Genomic DNA, 19099 nt, shown 5'->3' on the forward strand with positions numbered 1-19099 from the left:
TGTACGTTACCAAAACGCAAATTCTACTTATGAACGCAACGAATCCAGAATTCAAACTTGGTCGTTCTTGCAAATGGAGTTTCCCGTAAACTAACCTGTCCATGCCCCCCGAGAGCGGTCCCGAATCCGTCAACACGGCTCGACAACAGCCAACCACAAGGACCGGCCCCCTGCTGCGCGTGCGCAAGATTTACCAATGTGGCGATGTCGGACGCTCTCTGAGCCCTGCGCATCAAAAGATCCAAGTATGCGTCGGCCTCTTCCTTGCCGCTTGATCTGCTAGCCGACTTGAAGGACAACTTTCCCCGGTTTAGTATGCATAGTGGCTTGGGCTCATCCCGTGTTTTGGGAACCAGGATGCATCGAAAGTGGTTGTAAAAGATTCTGATAGGTGGTATGAAAGAAGAGACGGGAAGGTGGGACGGGTTATCATTGAGATGGAGGCAGGGTCAGAGAACGTGTTACGGCCCGAATATCCTCGATCTGCGCGGAGTAGCCCGTGTATGGCACCATACGGGCCCGTCGAACAACGCCATGGCGGCTCACCGACGGGTTAGAGACGTGCGAATGGGGGGACGGGATAATGGCGCGTCCCCCTGTCCCATGTCCCGTCCTGTACTCCTTTCCCTAGGCATAACCTGGCTTCACAATGGAGGCATGCATCGCGGGACAGGCTGAACAACCGAGAAGTATGAGATAGGAGGGTGTTGCTGTTCCGTCTTGGGAATAACTCCCCATGCAGGCCGTCGATAGTGAGAGGATTTCGGGCGGAGGAGATGGGCAACTAGGATTTGATAGAGGTTAATGGTGTCGTTGTACAACTATAAAGGCATATTCTGGGCCGCTTGAAGATTGCAAAAGGAATCTATCAGACACTTTCAAAATTACAATTTGACACCTCTTTCTTTCTTACTACAATGAACTGGTCTCCTTTCTCGCTCCCTGCAGCTTTCTGGGTTGCCATTCTCGTAATCCAAACCGCTCTATGCTCCCCTCTGCAGCCACATCGGGTCGTTGACCTTGCCCCAAGGCAGACCATCATACCAGGCGGGAAGCCCTGTGGTCAAAACAATGCCACAAACCGGGGTTGTTGGAAGAACACATGGAACATCAATACCGACTACGAGACAACAACGCCGCCCGCATTCAACACGAGAAACGTAAGACCCTCCGTTGACGATGCAGGAGGAACGGGTTGTGGGTTACTATGTTCGGCTAACATTTGGTAAATAGGTGGACTTGCACATTACTAACGTCACGAACTGGTTGGGTCCCGATGGTGTTCGCAAACCGGCCCTGCTGATCAACAGTACGCAATGACAATGACAATCCCACTCATATTTGCCTCATGATCGCTAACACGGTTCAGACCAATTCCCCGGACCGACAATTGAAGCTGACTGGGGTGATTATGTCGTCGTCAATGTCTACAACGACATGCAAGATAATGGGTAAGCTGCCACTGAGCGAGGATACTAAATGTGCCTCATCAAGATTCTAACATACCTAGCACCTCCATCCATTGGCACGGTATCCGGCAGTTCGGGGAGAGCAACCAAGACGGAGCCAACGGTGTGACGGAATGTCCCATTCCTCCCGGACACATGAAGACGTATGACTTCCACGTTACCCAATACGGCACGTCTTGGTACCACAGCCACTACTCAAGTCAATACGGAAACGGAATTGTTGGCGCACTCGTCGTCCACGGCCCGGCAGCGGCCAACTACGACATCGACCTCGGGCCATACATGGTGGGTGACTACTACCATGAAACTGCAGACCGCTTGCATCTCCGTGCGGAGCAGGTCAGCAACGGCCCACCCCCGGACAGCGACAACGTCGTTTTTCGCGGCAAGAACATCAACCCCAACGGCGCGGGTGGAGCGTACGACCGGATCACCTTGACACCGGGGAAGAAACACCTCTTGCGGATCATCAACCCAAGCGTGGACAACTCCTTCACCGTATCCCTCGTTGGCCACACCTTCACAGTCATCACCACCGACCTGGTCCCCATCACCCCCGTCGTCCGCGACAAGCTCTTCCTCGCGGTCGGCCAGCGCTACGACGTCATCATCACGGCCAACCAACCCGTGGGCAACTACTGGTTCAACGCGACGCTCGAAGCCAACGGCAACTGCGGTTCCTCGCGCAACCCCTTCCCCGCAGGCATCTTCCACTACGACGGCGCCAGCACCACAGCTTTGCCCACCAACCGCGGCACGCCCATCACCGCAGGCTGCGACGGCGAGAAGAACTTCGCTCCGCTCATCACCCGCACCGTATCACCCTCCGAGTTCCAGCCTTCCACACTCCCCGTCTCCCTTGCCTTCCCCACCACCGACCGCGGCCAAGTCTTCGAATGGCGCGTCCGCAACACCCCCATCTCCGTCGAATGGGACCACCCGGTTCTAGAATACGTACTGGAGAACAACACCGCTCAATTCCCGGGTGCCATCAACCTCGTCGACGTCCCCGAGCCTGAGGTCTGGACGTTCTGGGTGGTCCAAAACACATTTGCTCTACCGCATCCGATCCACCTGCACGGGCATGACTTCCTCGTGCTCGGCACAGGCGCGGGCACGTTTGATGCGGCGACCATGGCCGGCCAGTTGCAGTTTGACAACCCGATCCGGCGGGACGTCGCGCAGATGCCCGGGAGCGGGTGGTTAGTGATTGCATTTCGGACGGATAACCCCGGGTGTTGGTTGATGCACTGTCATATTGGGTGGCATGTGGCGATGGGACTAGGGATTCAGTTTTTGGAAAGGAAGGCGGATATTATGGAGTTGATGCATCTGGATCAGATGCAGCCGAATTGTGAGGCGTGGCGGGCGTATGTGCCGACGAGCCCGTATTTACCCAAGATTGATTCGGGGCTGCGGAAGAGGATGGAGATGGAGTGGGATGGGCTGCCGGCCGTGAGGAGGATTGGTTGATGTACGGGATGGTGGTTCGGGCCGTTGGTTGTGATGGTTGATCATAGAGTGAGTGAGTTGAGATTCAGGGCCAGAGCACAAACGGAAACAGCTTTTTTGAGCGGCACGCTTTGGGGAAATGAGCGGCAGGACGGAGTGATGGTAGGCGAAGGTAGGCAATTTTATTACCGATTTACTAGGAAATTACCGATGAGAATATTTACGCATTTTTTGATAGCACTATCGGGTGCCGAAGGCTCCAATCAGAAGTTTTAGAAACCAAAATGTTTGAGATTCTACGATCAAAGTTATCAACCTCCAAGTTTCACACTCTTGAGGGCGTCTCACAAATTTGAGAAAGCACCACCGGCTAGAACCGCACGCTCGTAACATGCTAAACAACGGCAAGAGGATAAAATGCTCTGATCGGTTCAAATGTCAGATTGTTGATACTCAAGCCACGACTACACGGGGAAAATACACATCCAATGTAAGTAATTAATTTTCAATGAGCCTTCAGTGCGAGCTGAAAACCTTTCCCAATACGGAGTGACTACGGAAGTGACGACCCATCCGCTGGTGGGGTGCGGAGAATCTGACATCGGGCACTGAGCTGAGGGTAGGTACCTAACCGGTGGCGGTAATGGGGCGCTGATCCCCTAAGTATCGCCCACTAAAATAAGTAGGTAAGCTGGGACATGTATGTATGTACAGTACCTGGTATGTACCCTTCATACAGCACGCTCAGGTATTAATGCGCCAGCCGCCCACCCCGATTTCTGGCTTTCATCTTCCCTCTCACAGCCCAATGGGCAGAATATCGTCCCCTCGAATAAGCACATGAAATAGGTACGTTACTGCCACCAATTCGCCATGCCGAATTCCCTGAAAAAATGGATCAAGCGCAAAATGTTCCCTAGAAAGAAGCAGAACTGCGAGCATCCCCCACCGGCCCCGCCGTTTCGGACAGAATGGCCCAACATTTCAGCACCAAACGGAGACTTGGCATCCAATTACGGCCTGTTTCAAAAGCTCCCAGTGGAATTGCGGCAGCAGATTTTAGGCTACGCCTTTGGCAACCGGACTATACACATCCACCTGGAATTCGGCTACCCGTTTACTCGCAAACAGCTCCCAGCTCGTAAATCAAGTGGGGCCACCAACAGCCTCCGAGGCGGCATCGTTCGCAACGACCGACGGCCCCAGCAGTGGCAGTGGTTCAGTTGTGTGTGTCATCGCAGAGTTATACGGCCCAAGGACGACAATGAATCGGTTGTGAATGGGCACGCGGTTGAAGCTTGGGAAGACGCTTGCATTCCGAGTGGTGTTGGGCATCGAAGCGGGTACCGGCCGCCTTCTGCCGCATTTTGCGAATGCAAGTCCCCCGACCGATCTTCCCATGATGAGTGCCTCCTAGGCGTTTTCGGGTGGTTGTTGGCCTCTCGGCAAGCGTAAGTTGAACTGACCCTTCCTTTAGATGGGGGTCCTCTTCTTTCTTCAGGCCCTCATGTCCCGGGTACCTTGTTCGTACCTAGTACGGCTCGTCCGATCGGTCCGAGGCAGACTATTTCGGGCCGTTCCGGGCCGTTTCGGACCGTTACGAGCTGGATGTGTTTAATCAATGCGAGTATAAACAGAGTACCAGAGACGCTAGATGTTACTGCAAAGATTATATCTAACCAAACGTTCGTTAGTTACCTGGATGGCATGGACGTCCTGTTCCGGACCAACACCTTCCACATCTCCAGCCTCCCACTCCTCCTCGACCTCCCGCAACTGCTACCCCCCCGGTACCTCCCCACCATTACCTCCCTCGAGCTCCTCTGGACCTTTGCCGACCCCTCCCGTCTCCACGACTCAACCATGACATCCATTTGGGACCGCCACATCGGTACACCGCCCACGTCAGAGTCAGTTATCGAGCCTACCAAGTTCCACCGGCTCTGCGACCTCATCCCCACCACATTCCCTCACCTTCGCCGGCTATACATCAGCATGCAAGCCTATCTTCCGCCGCCAGATGGGAACGGTGGACCTGATATTCGGGGCGCGGTCGAAACGCTCTTCATTCATCCGATCGAGGATGTTTTCCGAACGTTGGGTCCTGCTCCGGGTAAGGAATTTAGCCTTGCGATACAGCAGGGCGGGTGGAAGGTCTTTGCCCAACGATGGACAGAAGGTGAGATGGAAGAAGGCTTGAAAGGACGGAGGGTTGTAGAGAAGGTCAAGGTGGGAAGCGAGACAGGGGAACCAGGGAGTGTGGAGCAGGTCGGTTGGAGGGAGAAAGTGTGGAAGCCTCTTGGCCTCGAGGAAGGGGCCGGCGGATATTGGCTGTGTTGGGGGTGGGACGATTTTGAGGTGCTTGGGTCACAGTATTGGTTGTACAATCTCTGGGGGCTGGGAGTTGGGCTTGCAACGTGACGAGCTCCCTACAGGAAAATTAAAGGGATGACAGACATTTTCAATTCTCGAAGAAAATGGGAAATCTTGGTAACAAAATAAGTTGTTTTTTCCAAAACACGTAATTAACTGTCACTAACATGCCGCAACAAGTAGACCTTTCCATTCTCTCGAGACAACACACTCCCTTACAACAGTGATCAGGGAGGGCCTTACTTGCCTTCATCTGCATCCGTGTCATTGAAGTGGGACCATGCCGGCAGCTCAGACCCGAAACACCCCTGCAACCACCGCTCGCCGGTCACATAATTGTGAGTGTCCCTACCCGTGCCCGCCAGCGACTTGATCAGTGTCCCATCATCGAGGTCGACGGCCCACGCCATCACGCCGCCGAGGCACCGCTCGTTCGCATACTTGACCTTCATCGCCAACGTCTCGGTGTTGTCCCACGACACCCACTGGTTGTCGTCCCAGGTGACAATCTCGACGGCGGCCTCTTTGTCGAGCGTCACCTTGGCGCCGTTCTTGATGATTTGGGTGATCTCGTGAGCAGAGAGCACACCGGGCGTACCGGTACAGTCGCCGCCGCTGCCGCCCTTCTCAAACTCGCAGCCGGCTTCCATGCATTTGGAGTCCTTCATGGTGAAGCTGCGGCCGTAGAACCCGATGCCGAGGTTGACACGCTCCGGGTTGATGTTGTTGCGCCAGAGCAGCTTGAGCGCTTCCTCGATTTCCGTCAGGTTGGTGTGAGCGCGGGCGTATGGCCCGAGGGAATTGACTTTTGAGTCCCAGACGCCATCTTCAAGGTGTGTGTGTTAGCCGCATGTTTTCCAATGGTGATCTCGTTGTCTTCCTGAAGGGACAGAGGGAAAAGGGGGGACTACTCACGTATATCATATGTCATTACGTTGTAAAAGTCCACATACGGCTCAAGGCCGACAATATCGAACCCCTTCAAATACCAATATGATGCGGGGAGGGTGATGGATAGGCCCTTGGGGGTGCCGATCTGGTTGAGCCGAGAGCGCAGCCGCTTCAAAAACTTGACAAAGTTCTTGAAATCGGCTTCAATACCGCCACGGTCGTCAGCCATGGGATACTCCCAGTCAATGTCCACGCCGTCATAGTTGTTCTTCATCATGAACGAGGCGAGCGACTCGAAGAATTCATCCTGGGCGTCTTCCGAAGCGGCCAGGTCGGAGAACGTGGTCCGATACGGGCCCGGGTCGTTCATGGCCCAGCCTCCGACCGCGAGCCACACTTGGAGATCTGGCTGCCGTGATTTCAGGTTCGACACGGCGCCGTACAACGTGCCCGTTTTGTCGTCCATGGGTTCCAACCGGAAGGTCTTGGGGTTGACCAGCGAGAAGGAAAAGAAGATGTGGCTGTAGTACCCGAGCGGGATCTTATTGGGGGTCATGGTGCCGCATGGCCTCTGCCAGTTCCAGCCCTCGTAGTAACCGATGGTCCGGGCATTGGAGCTGTTCTTGGCCGGATCACACTGGGGCGAGGACACCACCTCACCGGCACAAAAGTCCGGTGTGGTGCCGCAGAAGCCGAACTCGCTGCAGCACACGTTCAGCGGACAGGCCGACGCGTTGGACCATTTCATGCCCCAACCCGGATCGCACTCGCTCTTGTAATTGCAAGTGGAGGTACATTTGTCGCCGCAGTAGTCCGGCCCTAGGCCGCAGACTCCGTCGCCGTTTTTATCTCTTTGAGCATGTTAGTGTCGCGCATAGTTCGTTGGAATTTGGGAACTTGTCTTGGACCACTTACAATTCCCCGCAACATCCGATCTCGCATTTTTTGGTCTTGGTGCATGTGTACTTCTCCGGTGTGTCGTCTTGCGCCGTCATCCAGTGTCTGCTTGCATCGGCCTGCGCTCCGAAGCCCTTACGGTGCCTCTCCGCGGCCTCTGCACTCATTGCTGCTGTCACAACACCCGCGAACAACACAAGACACCCGAGAACTTTCATGGTGGCTACGGAGTGTCTGTGACGGCTCCGACGCGCAGCCTGGGAAGGATACAACAAGGATGGTGGAATGTGCGTGTGTGAATCAAGTGGAAGGGGGAAGGGCGTTTGTTCGGTGTTTGAGGGGATCACAACTCGTCCCTACAGGCTACGATCTGGAAGAGCTCACGAGCAGCAAAGTCCCGCTGGAAGTAATAGGGGTGTTGGATAGATACGGAACAGACAAACTTCTTTGCGGTATCTGACCAGGAGCGGTCGTTGTCTTGGGATGATGATCCCAGTACCCGATATTTCCACTTTAGGAAGTACAAGTTGGACAGCGGTCAGCCAACTCTCGGTGGCATTTACGTCACGATCGTCAGGGCTGCATCCCGTGCGTGAGAAAAAGATTTTTTTTCCGTCATGAAATTTCAACGAACACGGTAAGCTGAGAAGGATTAGGATCGTGGGATCCAAACGTTGCAGGTCCGTTGCCAGGACCGTCCAGATGTCTGTTGATACGTTGTTGAAAGTACTTGGCAGTCGGTATAATAGGCTCAATGATACGGAGATGGGGGTATGGGGACCCGGTTTTTGGTGGGCGCAGCCCGTCAAGGCCGTCCAATGTTACATGTCCTGCTTCCCGGCGTTTCCCACTTCCCGGCAAAAGGATTGCGATGCAGGTCAGACGGGAGGATCGGCGAATGCCTGTGCGGGGCGGGATATGCATATACGCGAACGACCTGCCTGACGGGTGAGTTATCCGACTTTCATCCTGCCCTTGTTAGATGCATCTACAGCCCAGCAAGGCATCCCCCTGGCGTACTTCGTATGAAGATCTTTTGCAATGGATTGTCTGTCTCTTCCCTGGGCTCAGATACCTCGAGATCCCCCCTTTGGCACCCCGCGGACCTGAGAGGAGTTGGTCTCAAGTTGTGCTTATTGCATAGTCGGCTGTTGACACACTCCCATTTTGTCCTATTTTGTGATTGTCCCAGCCTTTTTTCAACTTCTTGTTTGCCATCTTGTGATTAACTACCCAACATTTTTTAAAACCACCATCATGAAGGTATCATTTGCATGTCTGGTCGGTGCCGCACTCAATGCCGGGTTTGCCCTGGCGAGCGGCCGGTCCTGGCAGCCCGCCAAACCCGCAACCGCAGCCGTGGGCAAGCGGTCCTACGTCATTAACACGGACCGCACCGAAGGCGACCGGATGCCGTGGCCCAACCGCAAGATTCGCTACTGCTACGAGAATGACGAGGCACAAGATGCCCTGGAGACAATTCTCCGCGCCGGCCTGGATATATGGCGAAACGTGGGACTCGGCAGCGAGTTCACCATGGTCCAGATCGACCGCGATGAATGCAGGGAGAAGCGCTGGGACACGCTGATGATTTACTGGAGCGGCGACAACGGCGGAATGGCGACATTCGCGGGCCTCCCCAGGGAGGATTCCCCGTATCGCGAGACGAAAAACCCCGAGGCCCGCGCCCGGATGATCCTCACCACCAGCACCAGCATGGGCATGCTGGACCAGCAGAAGAACTTTGCCCACGAGATCGGTCACGCCTGGGGCCTGTATCACGAGCATCAGAACCCGGCGTTTTGGAGCAAGCCAAGTATCGTCAACGGCCGCGGGGGCACGGTGTTCGGCCCGGAAAACGACGGCAACTGGCGCTGTGAGAACTTGAAGGACTATGAGGTCAAAGTCCACCGCGGACTCATCGTGCAGAACCCGGGCAAGCCGGCTGGCGACAGGGTAACGGGCGATTTGCTGTGCAAGGACCAAGTTTATGCGAGCAATTCCGACTTCAGCGCTGGTGACTATCTCCCGATGCCCAAGGACGTGGGCTCGGCGGACACCGAGGGCATGGACGGGGAGAGTGTCGACTGGGGCTCGATCATGATTTGTAAGTAATTACTCCAAACCCGGTAACTGGGTTCATCCCCCCCCCCCCCAAAAAAAAAGAAAACAAAAAAATAAATAAGAAAAAACTTTGTGGGAAGAATCCGTGAACTGACATTATCTAATTACGTAGACCCTTCGGGCGCCGGCGGCCGAGGCGATGCGAGTCCCGGCAATGACCAGCGTCTGCCAATCTTGCTTGACCACAACGGCGACCCAATTAAGATCAGCGAGGGCCCTACCCAGCGCGACATTGCGGCCATGCATAAGCTGTACGGTCGCAGTAAGAGTGCGGTCACGAAAGACTTGCTGCAGAAGGCGGGCGGGAAGGTGACCGAGGGGTTCAAGAAGATATACCCTAAGAGCCAGGGCAATAGCGGTGGTTCAGCCTGCCTGTAGTTGGGTGTATGTCAGTTCACAGTGGAGACGAGAGACATTGTTTTGAAGGAGTCGGGGATGGAGGCGGTCAAAGAATGCAAGCTCCCTTCCCATAACCTCCTTCCGTACCTTCCTTCCGGCCCGAGCCCACAACCACACCATAATTATAACTCTGTTTCTCCTTCCTCCTGTCATCGGCCCCTCATAATACACCAAACAGCGGTGTTTGGTGCAGTATTGGGAGGAGCACTTTCACTAATTACCGTCGTAAATCGAAATGGCTCTGGGTTCTATTTCCAGGGCTAGCGAAGTTAAATCTTCACCGGAAGATTTTCGCAGCTACCAACCGCTAATATCCCTTCGGATGGGGATAGGGCTTGGTAGTGAGCTTTTTGCATTTCTTATCATTTTTTGCTTTCTTTCCACATTCACACAGTAAACGAAGTAGTAAGGGAACGATAGGTAGTTTTATTCGATAAGGCTAGTTAATTTGCTTGGTTTTCAAAAATAGGTAAATTCGCACGCTGTTAGCCTTGTTTAAAGTAATTAATATAAGTGATTCTTAACCTGTTCCCTCTTTGCAATGTTTCATCATGCATGTTTTTTTTTTTTTTTTTTTTTTTGACACCAAGACAACACAAATGTAATTTAAATCCTGTCCCGCTGCTCAACTAATTAATTAATTACGTGTGCTTTTCATCGTCTGCTTACGTATTCTCCTTTCCACCCATTTCAAAGTTCAACGGTAATTGCCAACGAGATTAACGGACCTCATTTTCATATTGATCAAACAAATCATTAAGTCACCATTGCCAACTACCACCATTCCTAACAACCATGAACTGTTTCATACCCAACGAAATGACACAAAGCACACCGTCCCTCTATCAACTATAGCTGTGCCAACTATAGCTGAACATCTTAATCATTGCCGCCACAACCATCCGTGTACCCACCAGCCTCCTTAACCGCCTTGTTGTTCTTGAAGCACCGAGAGCGCACCCAAATGGGCGTGTTAAAGTCAGCCTGCCACTCCATCCCATCTTCATCAGGCTCATCAAAGTACTTGAACCGCCACAGCGTCAGGCCACCGCCAATACAGTCGCTTGCCGCGGGCTCCAGGGTATCCTGGCCCCAGTCATTGGTCGCCCACCCCTGGCCTTTGATCACATAGCTGCTCCAGACACCGTGGTACCACCCCTTGCAATTGCCCGAGGTCTCCTTCGGCGGCGGCCACGGCCGATTCTCCCGCTGCGGGTTGACCTGGTACGTGAACCGGCCGCGCTTCCACTCACCGCCAAACTTCCAGTCCATCGGGTTGTCTGGGTCGTTCCCGTCGCACCCGTTGATAATGCGCGACATGCTGTCCTTGCACTCCGCCTTGCTGTACTCGGCGCTGCCCGCACCGTCCTTTTCGAGCGTCACCTTGAACTGCGTCTCGTCGGGGGTGTCCTCGGCGAAGGTGTCGTCGTAGGTCCACCCGTCGAATTCGTCGCCGGTCTCGACGTCGTCACAGAAGTCCTCATACTGGTCGTTGAGGAAGGGCTCGTTCGCGTAACCCTTCCAATCGGTGTCTTGCCAGCACGTGAACTTGTCAACAGGCTCGCAGCTGGGCGGGGGCACGTCGAGGACCTCGGCGCGGAGGTCGATCACGGTCTGCAGCGCCCAGGAGGCGATGGTGTAGTGGCCGAGCTCGTTGGGGTGGAAGTTCTTAGCGATAGAGTTGGGCAGGCCGATGCTGGCGGGCTGGATATCGACGTCTTCGTCATCCGGGCAGTTCGCACGGCTAGGTTTGTCGGCGCGGTTCTGGAGGAGGTGGCGCGCTTCGGCTTGGGGGTTGGGCGAGTGCATGAGGAGCGAGTTGTAGATGTTTCTTTTGACCCTGGCCGAGCGGTCGCGATTCTCGCGCTCGATGTTCCACAGCGTCTCATTGCTGTACATCCTTTCGAGCGTGCCGTCTCGCTTTCTTAACTCGCCCGTGAGATCGATTCTGGTGTCGGGCTTGAAGAATTGCAACTCCGGTTGGTCCGGGTCCGGGTATTCTCCCGTCGATGCTGGGTCGCAGAACTGACCGTCGACCCCTTCTCTCGGCCACAGGTCCCAGTTGGAGAAGCCTATCTTGTACTTGTACTTGTCCTTGGCATCATCCACAACCTCCTTGATGATGTCGTTGATCTGGACGACCAAGTCGTTGAACGTCTTTCGGCGCTTGACGGTAAGTTTAAGCGCATCTTTGTTCAGCAAGTTAAACAATGTCCAGTCTTGGTTATCGGCGCAGTCCTCATTCTCCGTGTTGAACTAAGCTATGTTAGCTACATGCCGTCCGGGTGTTGAAAAGCAACACTGGCTGTGTGTGTGCAATAGAGATTAAAACTTACAAACTGGGCGTAGCCGTTGAAAACTACAACGCTGTCGTCATTCATCTTGTCCTCTAGCGCGTCAAGCAACAGCTCAAGATTCCCCTTGAGAATTTTGTCCAAGTTGTTTTGCGCGATGGAGATAACATCGGTGCAGGCATCCTCCCCGTCAAATGCACGGAAAACGCAGGTTTCAATCATGGATGCCTGGTTTACGGTTAGATAAGACATAATTATGAATCATACCAACATAGGCTTACTTACCAGGCATAAGTCGTTTCCTCCCGCAGTCATGACCACCAGGTCTAACTCTCCCTCCAGCTCCTCAATCTGCTTGTAAATGCCCCCGGTCCTGTCGCCACTGCAAGCAAGGAATTGAAAGTCCTCCACCGAGCTCCCAAGGGCATCGTTCATGATCATGGGGTACGAGGTGTCGTACCGAGCACAGTACCAGTCATTTTGGTACGGACTCTCCGTGAGAGGGTTGCCGATGGGTGAACCGGAACCGATGCCTGCCGTAAAACTGTCGCCCACGGCCGCCCACCGTTTCACCCAGCCAAAGTCACTTGGGTCGTCGTCTCGTGGGCGCACCTTGGGGTTCAGAGCACTTGTGACGTTGGGGTTGGCGACCCGGAAGACGGATGCGTCCACTCCCGGCCAGAGGCAGTGAAGCCACGCAAGGGCAAGAAGGGGTGTCTTCATGGTGGTGTAAAGCATGCAGGATGAATCAATCCTGGGTGACAAGAATCAAGGGGAACAAAACAAAGCTTGGTCTTAGTTGCGTCCGTTGCCAGTCGGGAGGGAGGTAAAGGAGGTACAGCACAACCTGACTGACCAGACCTCGAGAGGGATGGACCTGATTACCGGGAGGCCACTGGGAAGAAGACATTCCCGTCGACATGGCTGGATATCAGGAACGCCCCCATATCTCAATACCCCGATATAACGAATGCTTCCCCCCCCCCATGACGTTGGCTTGGCATTATCGCCAAGGGATGGCCTTCTGTGAAGGATGCACGGCTGGCTATAATGCGGTGAGCCTAACAATCGTTGCTGAGGTCACAGAGTCTCACAAGGGGGGCTACAGTTACACCTGAAGTGGCCCGGAATGTGGGAGGAGCTTCCCGTGATCCATCCTCAAGGCTGTCATCCCTTCCTAGGGCTTCATGCCGTCCTGATCTTCAGTAGGGCATTCAGATGGGCGGCGCGGCATCGCCGATCGGGCCCCTTATTTTTTTCTCTTCATCAGACGAACCACTGTTGCCACGCAGGGTAATGATGTTTCTGATAGGTCAATACCAAGGTACTCTAGTAATCACAACCCGACCATCTTCCCCGCGTCCTTGTAATCCTTCCGCAAACTGTGCCAGAATAACCCGATGCAGGCAAAGATCAACAGCGAATCCGTGAGGTCAAAAACCCCACACACACAACACCCGGAGAAGGATTCCAGCGGGAAGCACAGCCCATCCGACATTCCCGATTCCAATGGAAGCCTGGCAAATCAATCACAGTCCCGACAACTTGGGGATGCACAAATGCAAAAGGATGTGGTGTCACGAAGCCAATAAGCTTAATTTATCAAGTACCGTGCAGTGGGGCCCACTAATAGGGGCTCAGGGGTCTCTGCCCACTTCCCGACCACTTGGGATGCCGTAGGGCTGCGTACCGGCTGTGCCTGGCCTTCAACGGGAACGTGACCCGCGAGGCGCGGCAAACGGACCGACAGTACGGACAGGCGGTGATTGAAGAATTCAACTATCCGGCATAGGGAGTCGGGCTATGTCCAATCGCCTTGTCCTACCAATAAATATGGCAGTTAAACGACGATCCGGTTCGTATTTGTTGTCCATGTCGATCGTGGGATCAGACGGATGTTGAAGGATCAAGCCTCGGTAATGATCAAGTAACAGGAAGCCCTACACTACAGTAACGTCACCTTGACCTCCCTTTGCTCGGCTTACACTTGGCACGATAATTCTTGATTGTGATGCAGCAGCAGTGTTGACCTGGTACTGCCGCTGGTCCCACGACACGCCTCTCCAAGGAAGGAATTTCAGCGTTGGCTCTATTTCCTCCTGGCCCATGGCCCATCGTTGTCGTCCGGCCTTTAGCATCTGAGCAACAACACCAGAGATTGTTCTTTAGCCGTGTTTGTGTAAGTCACCCTCCAGCGGGAGTTAGCCAACCCAGGCCGTACACACTCCGGTCATTAACAGATTGTTTTAGCCTCCTCAAACTGGGTCCAAGTCAAAATGGCGTCCCAATTCAGGGCCATGATGGCCACATTTATCTCAGCTTTATTGCTCTTACTCATACTCCCTGGCCCCGTCGCGGCGCAGGAAACCTCGCCTGGGGGCAAGACGTTCTCAAACGATGCATGGGACTGCAGCGGATGGCATACCGTGAAGTCAGGCGAGACATGCAAGAGCGTCGAGAAGAAGTACAACATCACAAACACCGACTTTTTGCACTGGAACCCGTCGGTCTCCAAGGACTGCAAAACCAACTGGAAGGCCGAATACTCGTACTGCGTGCGGGTCGGAGCTCCGACGGAGACGGTGAAGGGCATTGCGGCCAACTGCAACAAGTGGCATGTCGTTGCGAAGGGTGATGACTGTCCGTCCGTGGAAAAGAAGTATAAAATCACCTCCGCCGAGTTTCTCAAATGGAACCCAGCAGTCGACAAGAAATGCACCAAGAACTTTTGGGTGAAGTATTCATATTGTGTATGTTGCCCCCTCTTCACTTTTCACTTTCACCACCCAGGCGTTTCAAACTACTCCAGTCATCTGACCATCGCTACAGGTTGGGATTGACAAAGATGCGCATCCCACGAGCACTTCTACCACGAAGAGCACGTCCAAAACTTCCTCCAAAACTTCCACCAAAACTAGCAGCACCAAGACAGTGCCCACATCGACACCTCCATATTCTACGCGGAATCCCGTCACTTCATACAGCAACACGCCTGGAAAGACGGCGACTGCTTTCCCACCCGAGCACACCAAGCCCGGTCAGCCGCCTAACTGCAACCGCTGGCACTGGGTCAGTATCGGAGATAGTTGTCAGAGCATCGTTAATCTTTACAGCACTCGTCTCACTGCGGAGCAGTTGTGAGTAGTCTTTTCTACTGTTCTCTTCTCTTAATTACAAGTTGCTAACCTTTGCGCCAGCCATGAATACAACCCATCCGTGGGTGATGACTGCAGCGGCCTCTTCGTGGGGTGGTATGTCTGCGTTGGCACGCAGTCCAAGACCTCCTCGAGCATTGGCTGGTCCACGAGTGCTACCAATGCCTCGATTCCTGCGCCAACGGAGTTCAACCCGCCTCCGGCCACGTTTGTGCAGAACTTCACTGCTGAGCCGCACCAGTCCGGTATCCCTGACAGCTGTGGGAACTTTTATCTCGCTCAGAACGTACGTGTCCTTCCTTTTGTCGTTGTTAATGAGCTCGAGGACAGGAGAACATGTAATTGATACAATTAATATAGGGAGACACTTGCAAAACCGTGCTAGGTATCTACAACTACATCAACAAAGACCAATTCTTCGATTGGAACCCTGCGCTCAAGGGCAACTGTGACAGTCTCCAATCGGGCATGTATTACTGCGTGGCAAACTTTGAGGCCGGCAAAGCGCCCATGCCAGCCACGCTGACGTCCGGCGCTTCACCCACGGCGTCGGGCACGACGTCAGAATGCAAGGCATGGTATCAAGCAGTGGGCAGCGATAACTGCGCGACCATTTCCATCACTTTTGGGACCTTTTCTGAAGACGGTGCGTATTAACTCTTATTACTTACATTGCCCCTTTTTTCTCGCATACTTAGGTACCTGCATCACACCACTAACAAAAACATTAACACCAGACTTCATCACCTGGAACCCCTCCGTCTCCCCAGACTGCAGCACCATCGTTGAAAACACCTTCTACTGCGTCGCCGTCCCGGGCACGCCCACGACCCGTACCGCCACTGTACCCCCAACCCCCACAGGTTCCCGGCCTACGCAATCCGGCATCAACCCCAAGTGCACCCGTTACTGGCTCGTCTCGCCCTCAGACAGCTGCGATTCTATCCAGCGCGCAACGCATCTCTCGTCTGAGGACTTCCACGCGTGGAACCCGGCGCTGGGTGATGACTGTAAGGGGCTCGAGGTGAATTACTATGTTTGTGTGTCGACCAAACCCGTGGTAAAGCCGACTTCGACGGTCACCGTTCCTGGTGATGGGAATGGCGGTGGTGGTGGTTCGACGAAGACGACGAAGACCACTACGAAGACTGGGACGGAGACGACTAAACCGCCGGCTACCACCACAACGGGCGAGCCGGTGTCGACGCCGACGCCGCATATGCCGGATATGGTTGAGGGGTGTGTGCGGTTCTTTTACCGGGGTAAGGATGCGGCGGACATGTTTTGTCAAGATTTGGCGGATGCTGCGGGGATTTCCGTTGAGTAAGTGAACTTTCTTTCCGTAGTAATGTTAGGCAAGACGGCTAACACATCAACAGGGACTTTTACGCATGGAACGGCGACATGGGCAAGGATTGTACCGGCCTCTGGGCGAACAACTGGTACTGTATCGGTATCTCGGGGCCGCACACGACCATCTCGAGCGGGACGCCCAAGCCGCCGGCTTCTACAACAGCGGCTTCGACAAAGTCTGGGAGCGCATCGACGACGAAGTCGGCTAGCAAGTCGTCTAGCAAATCATCAAGCAAGTCGGCAAGCAAGTCAGCTACTAAGTCAGCATAGATTTTGCGGAGTTTGTGGAGGACGTTTAGGAAGAGGTAACCACGAACTGTACTTGACAGTGGCCGGGTATAATTAAACCGCAGCACAATGAGAATTAGTTTGATATTGATGTCTACGCAAACCCACCCCCTATTGACGTAATTATGCCACCTGTAGTATTATGAGTAAGGGGGAGCTTAACCCTCCACTCTACACCAGAAGCACCCCCAACAGCGCAGCAGCACCCCCCATTACCATCCTATCCACCTGCCCACTCACTCCCGCATTCGGCTTGGTCGTCGTAGCCGCCGGTGCCACACCCGTCTGCGTCGCAGAAGCACCACCGCCACCGGTTCCTCCCGTTCCCGCTCCCGTCCCAGGCGTAGGGGTAGGCGTAGGCACAGCAGTCTCACTCACATTCCCGCTTCCATCCCCACTGTCATCTCCCCCGGAAACAGCCGTCGTCTGCGCCGCAGCTGAACCACCTCCTCCAGCAGCAGTAGGTTGCGGATACGGACCCCTGTACAAATTCCCCTTGCGTCCGTCGCCGAGGGTATAATCCCCACTCAACGCATTGCCCGTGGTCCCCTGGCCATCATGGAAATCCCCATTCGTCACGTCCAAACAGAACGGCGAGGTCTGCACCGACAGACAAATCTCTGTGTCTGCACAAGTCGCGGACGCGCCGGTGCCGTCGTCGCGCGGGGCGAGGATGATGTTAGCGACGTTGGCAAGACGGGCGTCGGGGGTAGTGGCTGCGCGCTTGTGTTTGACGGCGTTGCTGAGGACGGCGAAGGGGTCGTAGGAGAGGAAGACGTCGAAACCGCCTCCTCCTCCTCCGCCTCCGCCGCTGCCGCCGCCGCCGTTGTCGCTGATGTATTTCTCGATGGGAGTTGCGTTGGAGGATGTGCAGGTTGTGGATGCGGACTAATGGGGTTGGGAGCGGTTGTTAGTTGGGGGTGTAAAAAGGGAGGTTTGTTGGTTGTATAAGTTACTTACAGCCATTGGAACCATGAGGCTAGCCATGCCCGCGAGAATGATATGCGAACGCATGATCAGGGCGAGAATATTTTCAGTCTTTGAGTTGGGATGTCGTGAGCTGCGACGATGAAAGGAGGTCAAACAAGCGCGTCAGAACTCGCCATGTTTTCCAACGTCCCGGGCACGAGGACCCCTTTTCTACCAACACAGAAGAACGTATCACGCTTTCGCCGAAATGCATTTCTTTCAGCCGCATTACACGATATCCCGCACCTCATTCGTTGCTGAAGCCAACAGGAAAGCTTCCACGATGGTGGCGTCGTCGAGACCGTCTTGGCAAAGGCTTCTCGCTTCAGCTAGCCCAAAAGGGCTATGCACTATTGGATTCCACCTCGCTTTCGTTTGCGTTGGGCATTGACGGGGAGGCTGAATATTCCTAAAGTCCGAAGTTGAACTGCGAGGCGCTTCAGGTGGTATGTTTTACCTTGCTGACTGTCGATTGATAAGGGAGTTGGGCTGAGACGAGGCACTTTGGAGGTTCCCCTAAGGAGGGCGAGAAATGTGGCTTCGGGTTCCTAACCCGATATTTCTAATTATATAAATCCTGCATTGTCTAGTAACAATAACAAGATAAAATAAAAAACTTCATCGTAGATAATACTCGGTTCGCCCCTGTACTTCATTCAACATGGGCTTCGACTTGGAACGTTTCGGGTGCATCATCCAAACGATTAACGCCGCTCAGCCTAACCACTCAGGTTCCTATTCTGGTACTTTGAACGGCGCAAAACATAAAAGACAGAGGGAAAAACAATGGGGAAAGGGTAGACCGGAGGTAAAGCACCGTCTCGAGAACGCAGTTTGAGCATTCATACCCGCTTTTCTCTTCTCTTTCTTCTCTAATTATTACATCTGAACTAATAATATCCCAGAGCCACACGGAGCATTGAATTGTCACCGGTACGACCCTCATAATCGCCATTCCACGATGACAATGGTTATTAACAGTCGACCAAATCCACGGCGCAGAATCAATAACTATTGTAAAGTAACACATATTATCCGTATTGTCAACCGCAAAGACGGATCTCCAGTTTCCGGGTTATTGGTGCCCTGTCGACTTTGACATGGCCCCAACCGGGTATTCTCACCGTCGCTACCAGCTTTTCCAGATCGCGATGCACGGGTAGATATTGCAACACTTTACCCTGATGTGACCTCTGCTCCTTCGGTCTTGCATGCTAAATTTAGACATCGTGATCTGTACCCCCTACAACGATGGATAAAGTAGCTGCGCTCTGCTGTCAATTTCACTACTTTTTGGGCAATGTCATTTTTCGAGAGAAACCAACACCAGCACCTGAATCGCAAGCTTTCACTTACGCTTCGAATCGTCACATTACGCGACCAACAAAAAGAAGCCGAAAAAAACACAAAATGAAACCATTTCAACACCCTCTGC

The 19099-nt window shown here is 53.8% G+C and overlaps 7 protein-coding genes across 7 annotated transcripts; 4 read left to right on the top strand and 3 right to left on the bottom strand.

Annotated features, from left to right (window-relative positions):
• Positions 1 to 917: 917 nt before the first annotated feature.
• On the top strand, positions 918 to 2942 carry C8A04DRAFT_37701 (Cupredoxin; the record flags this gene model as incomplete). The annotated part of the gene is made up of 3 exons (XM_062783981.1): positions 918 to 1197; positions 1370 to 1451; positions 1511 to 2942. The coding sequence occupies 3 exons, from the start codon at positions 918 to 920 to the stop codon at positions 2940 to 2942; spliced, it is 1794 nt and encodes a 597-aa protein (XP_062636529.1).
• Positions 2943 to 3794: 852 nt separating this feature from the next.
• C8A04DRAFT_12584 (uncharacterized protein) lies at positions 3795 to 5342 on the top strand (the record flags this gene model as incomplete). Its single annotated transcript, XM_062777386.1, has 3 exons — positions 3795 to 4372; positions 4616 to 5100; positions 5167 to 5342. The coding sequence occupies 3 exons, from the start codon at positions 3795 to 3797 to the stop codon at positions 5340 to 5342; spliced, it is 1239 nt and encodes a 412-aa protein (XP_062636530.1).
• A 191-nt stretch (positions 5343 to 5533) lies between these two features.
• C8A04DRAFT_37703 (glycoside hydrolase superfamily) lies at positions 5534 to 7300 on the bottom strand (the record flags this gene model as incomplete). Its single annotated transcript, XM_062783982.1, has 3 exons — positions 5534 to 6120; positions 6210 to 7036; positions 7101 to 7300. The coding sequence occupies 3 exons, from the start codon at positions 7298 to 7300 to the stop codon at positions 5534 to 5536; spliced, it is 1614 nt and encodes a 537-aa protein (XP_062636531.1).
• A 1039-nt stretch (positions 7301 to 8339) lies between these two features.
• C8A04DRAFT_12596 (uncharacterized protein) lies at positions 8340 to 9584 on the top strand (the record flags this gene model as incomplete). Its single annotated transcript, XM_062777391.1, has 2 exons — positions 8340 to 9189; positions 9319 to 9584. The coding sequence occupies 2 exons, from the start codon at positions 8340 to 8342 to the stop codon at positions 9582 to 9584; spliced, it is 1116 nt and encodes a 371-aa protein (XP_062636532.1).
• Positions 9585 to 10484: 900 nt separating this feature from the next.
• Positions 10485 to 12622, bottom strand: C8A04DRAFT_37705 (SGNH hydrolase-type esterase domain-containing protein; the record flags this gene model as incomplete). The annotated part of the gene is made up of 3 exons (XM_062783983.1): positions 10485 to 11861; positions 11942 to 12082; positions 12185 to 12622. The coding sequence occupies 3 exons, from the start codon at positions 12620 to 12622 to the stop codon at positions 10485 to 10487; spliced, it is 1956 nt and encodes a 651-aa protein (XP_062636533.1).
• Positions 12623 to 14175: 1553 nt separating this feature from the next.
• On the top strand, positions 14176 to 16677 carry C8A04DRAFT_29180 (uncharacterized protein; the record flags this gene model as incomplete). The annotated part of the gene is made up of 6 exons (XM_062780910.1): positions 14176 to 14649; positions 14729 to 15036; positions 15097 to 15340; positions 15415 to 15700; positions 15792 to 16377; positions 16434 to 16677. 6 exons carry the CDS (start codon positions 14176 to 14178, stop codon positions 16675 to 16677), a joined length of 2142 nt encoding a protein of 713 aa, XP_062636534.1.
• A 189-nt stretch (positions 16678 to 16866) lies between these two features.
• On the bottom strand, positions 16867 to 17709 carry C8A04DRAFT_29181 (uncharacterized protein; the record flags this gene model as incomplete). The annotated part of the gene is made up of 2 exons (XM_062780911.1): positions 16867 to 17583; positions 17656 to 17709. The coding sequence occupies 2 exons, from the start codon at positions 17707 to 17709 to the stop codon at positions 16867 to 16869; spliced, it is 771 nt and encodes a 256-aa protein (XP_062636535.1).
• Positions 17710 to 19099: the final 1390 nt, after the last annotated feature.

Source organism: Dichotomopilus funicola (genome assembly GCF_033296635.1).
Source record: "Dichotomopilus funicola strain CBS 141.50 unplaced genomic scaffold C8A04scaffold_36, whole genome shotgun sequence".
Taxonomy (NCBI): Eukaryota; Fungi; Ascomycota; class Sordariomycetes; order Sordariales; family Chaetomiaceae; genus Dichotomopilus; species Dichotomopilus funicola.